General features: G+C 41.1%; 2 protein-coding genes and 1 long non-coding RNA gene across 3 annotated transcripts in view; all 3 read right to left on the bottom strand.

The window, feature by feature from the left end:
• LOC112070140 (zinc finger protein 681-like) overlaps positions 1-2,565 on the bottom strand; it is a 92,778-nt gene that overhangs the window by 64,012 nt on the left and 26,201 nt on the right. The gene's annotated exons all lie outside the window — the stretch shown is intronic.
• The window catches only part of LOC139024244 (uncharacterized), an 18,287-nt gene that overhangs the window by 1,778 nt on the left and 13,944 nt on the right, over positions 1-2,565 (bottom strand). The gene's annotated exons all lie outside the window — the stretch shown is intronic.
• The window catches only part of LOC112070138 (uncharacterized), a gene marked incomplete at its 3' end in the record, with an annotated part of 4,693 nt that continues 2,131 nt past the window's right edge, over positions 4-2,565 (bottom strand). Inside the window, exon 2 of the mRNA XM_024137557.1 lies at positions 4-845. Within this exon, the coding sequence (XP_023993325.1) occupies positions 4-845 (842 nt within the window). The remainder of the gene's footprint in view (positions 846-2,565) is intronic.

Raw genomic sequence — 2,565 nt, 5'->3', positions numbered from 1 at the left:
ATGTTCAGTTAGGCTCACCTTCCGATTGAAGCTTTTCCCGCAGTCACCACAGCTAAATGGTTTCTCTCTTGTGTGAGTCAGTTTATGCATGGTTAAGTGCTCCTTCCGAATAAAGCTTTTCCCACAGTCACCACAGATAAATGGTTTCTCTCCTGTGTGAGTTAGTTTGTGAGTAGTTAAGGTCTCCTTGCGATTGAAGCTTTTCCCACAGTCACCACAGGTGAATGGCTTCTCTCCTGTGTGAGTCAGTTTATGCCTGTTTAGGTGCTTCTTGTGATTAAAGTTTTTCCCACAGTCACCACAGATAAATGGCTTCTCTCCTGTGTGAATCCTCATGTGATTGGACAGATCTCCTTTGTGTTTGGGATCCAATGGTGGGCTGGGATCCAATGGTGGACTGGGATCCAATGGTGGGCTGTTGTCAAGTCCTACTGTGTCACTGCTTACAGCTGAACTGTGGCTGGAGGCATTGTTTTGATTATCTGGAGGGTCACAGAGACTGTAGAAACCCTCAATGAGGGTCACAGTGACAAAAGGTTTGAGATCCACTGGGTTATAGTCTCTCTCTCTGTTCTCCACAGTCTGGGTTTGGGGAAGAGTCAAGGACCAAAGTGGGTCCTCCAGATCACGTTCACTTTTCACACAGGAAGGAGTGAATATGGAGTCTTTGGTATCAAAGAGCCCTTGAAGCTGCTCTTCCTCCTGACTGGTCCTGACTTCCTCCTGTTCCTCTTTAATCTGTGTGGACTCTGGGTCCTCCTGTCCCAGACTGGGGCTCCACTCCTGCTCACAGTGCTGCTGCTCAGGGGGAACCTGCTCTTCAGAGACAGAGAGCTGCAGGGATTCTGGAGGGAAGGAGCAGAGGTTATTTATATACTACAGAATTAAATAGAACAATGATTTTTTAATTGAAAATGTCTTTACTGGTATTGATCCTAAATTATAACAGGAGCTAAAATAATGTGCAATACTGATAAATTGTTCTACTGCTCCCAAACTTGATATTTTAATAAAGCTTGTACACGTCCTAATAATGTGAAAGATTTCTCAGAAAACTAGATGTTTTGATCACCGTATCCTTACTAGAGGTCGACCGATTAATCGGAATGGCCGATTAATTAGGGCCGATTTCAAGTTTTCATAACAATCGGTAATCGGCATTTTTGGACACTGATTATGGCCGATTACATTGCACTACACGAGGAGACTGTGTGGCAGGCTGACTACCTGTTATGCGAGTGCAGCAAGGAGCCAAGGTAAGGTGCTAAGGTAAGGTGCTAGCTAGCATTAAACTGATCTTATAAAAAACAATCAATCTTAACATAATCACTAGTTAACTACACATGGTTGATGATATTACTGGTTTATCTAGCTTGTCCTGCGTTGCATATAATCGATGCGGTGCCTGTTAATTTATCATTGAATCACAGCCTACTTCCCCAAACTTGTGATTTAACAAACGCATTCGTGAAAAAAGCACTGTCGTTGCACCAATGTACCTAACCATAAACATCAACGCCTTTCTTAAAATCAATACACAAGTATATATTTTTTTAAACCTGCATATTTTGTTAATATTGCCTGCTAACATGAATTTCTTATAAATAGGGAAATTGTGTCACTTCTCTTGCGTTCTGTGCAACAGAGTCAGGGGATATGCAGCAGTTTGGGCCGCCTGGCTCGTTGAGAACTGTGTGAAGACTATTTCTTCCTAACAAAGACAGCCAACTTCGCCAAACGGGGATGATTTAACAAAAGCGCATTTGCGAAAAAAGCACAATCGTTGCACGACTGTACCTAACCATAAACATCAATGCCTTTCTTAAAATCAATACACAGAGGTATATATTTTTCAAACCTGCATATTTAGTTAAAAGAAATTCATGTTAGTAGGCAATATTAACTAGACAAATTGTGTCACTTCTCTTGCTTTCATTGCACGCAGAGTCAGGGTATATTCAACAGTTTGGGCCGCCTGGCTCGTTGCGAACTAATTTGCCAGAATTTTACAAAATTATGACATAACATTGAAGGTTGTGCAATGTAACAGCAATATTTAGACTTAGGGATGCCACCCGTTAGATAAAATACGGAACGGTTCCGTATTTCACTGAAAGAATAAACGTTTTGTTTTCGAAATGATAGTTTCCGGATTTGACCATATTAATGACCTACGGCTCGTATTTCTGTGTGTTATTATATTATAATTAAGTCTATGATTTGATAGCGCAGTCTGACTGAGCGGTGGTAGGCAGCAGCAGGCTCGTAAGCATTCATTCAAACAGCACTTTCGTGCATTTGCCAGCAGCTCATCGCAATGCTTCAAGCATTGAGCTGTTTATGACTTCAAGCCTATCAACTCCCGAGATTAGGCTGGAAATACTAAAGTACCTATTAGAACATCCAATTGTCAAAAGGTATATGAAATACAAATGGTATAGAGAGAAATAGTCCTATAATAACTAGAACCTAAAACTCCTTACCTGGGAATATTGAAGACTCATGTTAAAAGGAACCACCAGCTTTCATATGTTCTCATGTTCTGAGCAAGGAACTTAAACGTTA

Source organism: Salvelinus sp. IW2-2015, unplaced genomic scaffold, assembly GCF_002910315.2.
Source record: "Salvelinus sp. IW2-2015 unplaced genomic scaffold, ASM291031v2 Un_scaffold1234, whole genome shotgun sequence".
Lineage (NCBI taxonomy): Eukaryota > Metazoa > Chordata > Actinopteri > Salmoniformes > Salmonidae > Salvelinus > Salvelinus sp. IW2-2015.
This window is presented reverse-complemented; position numbering and strand designations above follow the sequence as displayed.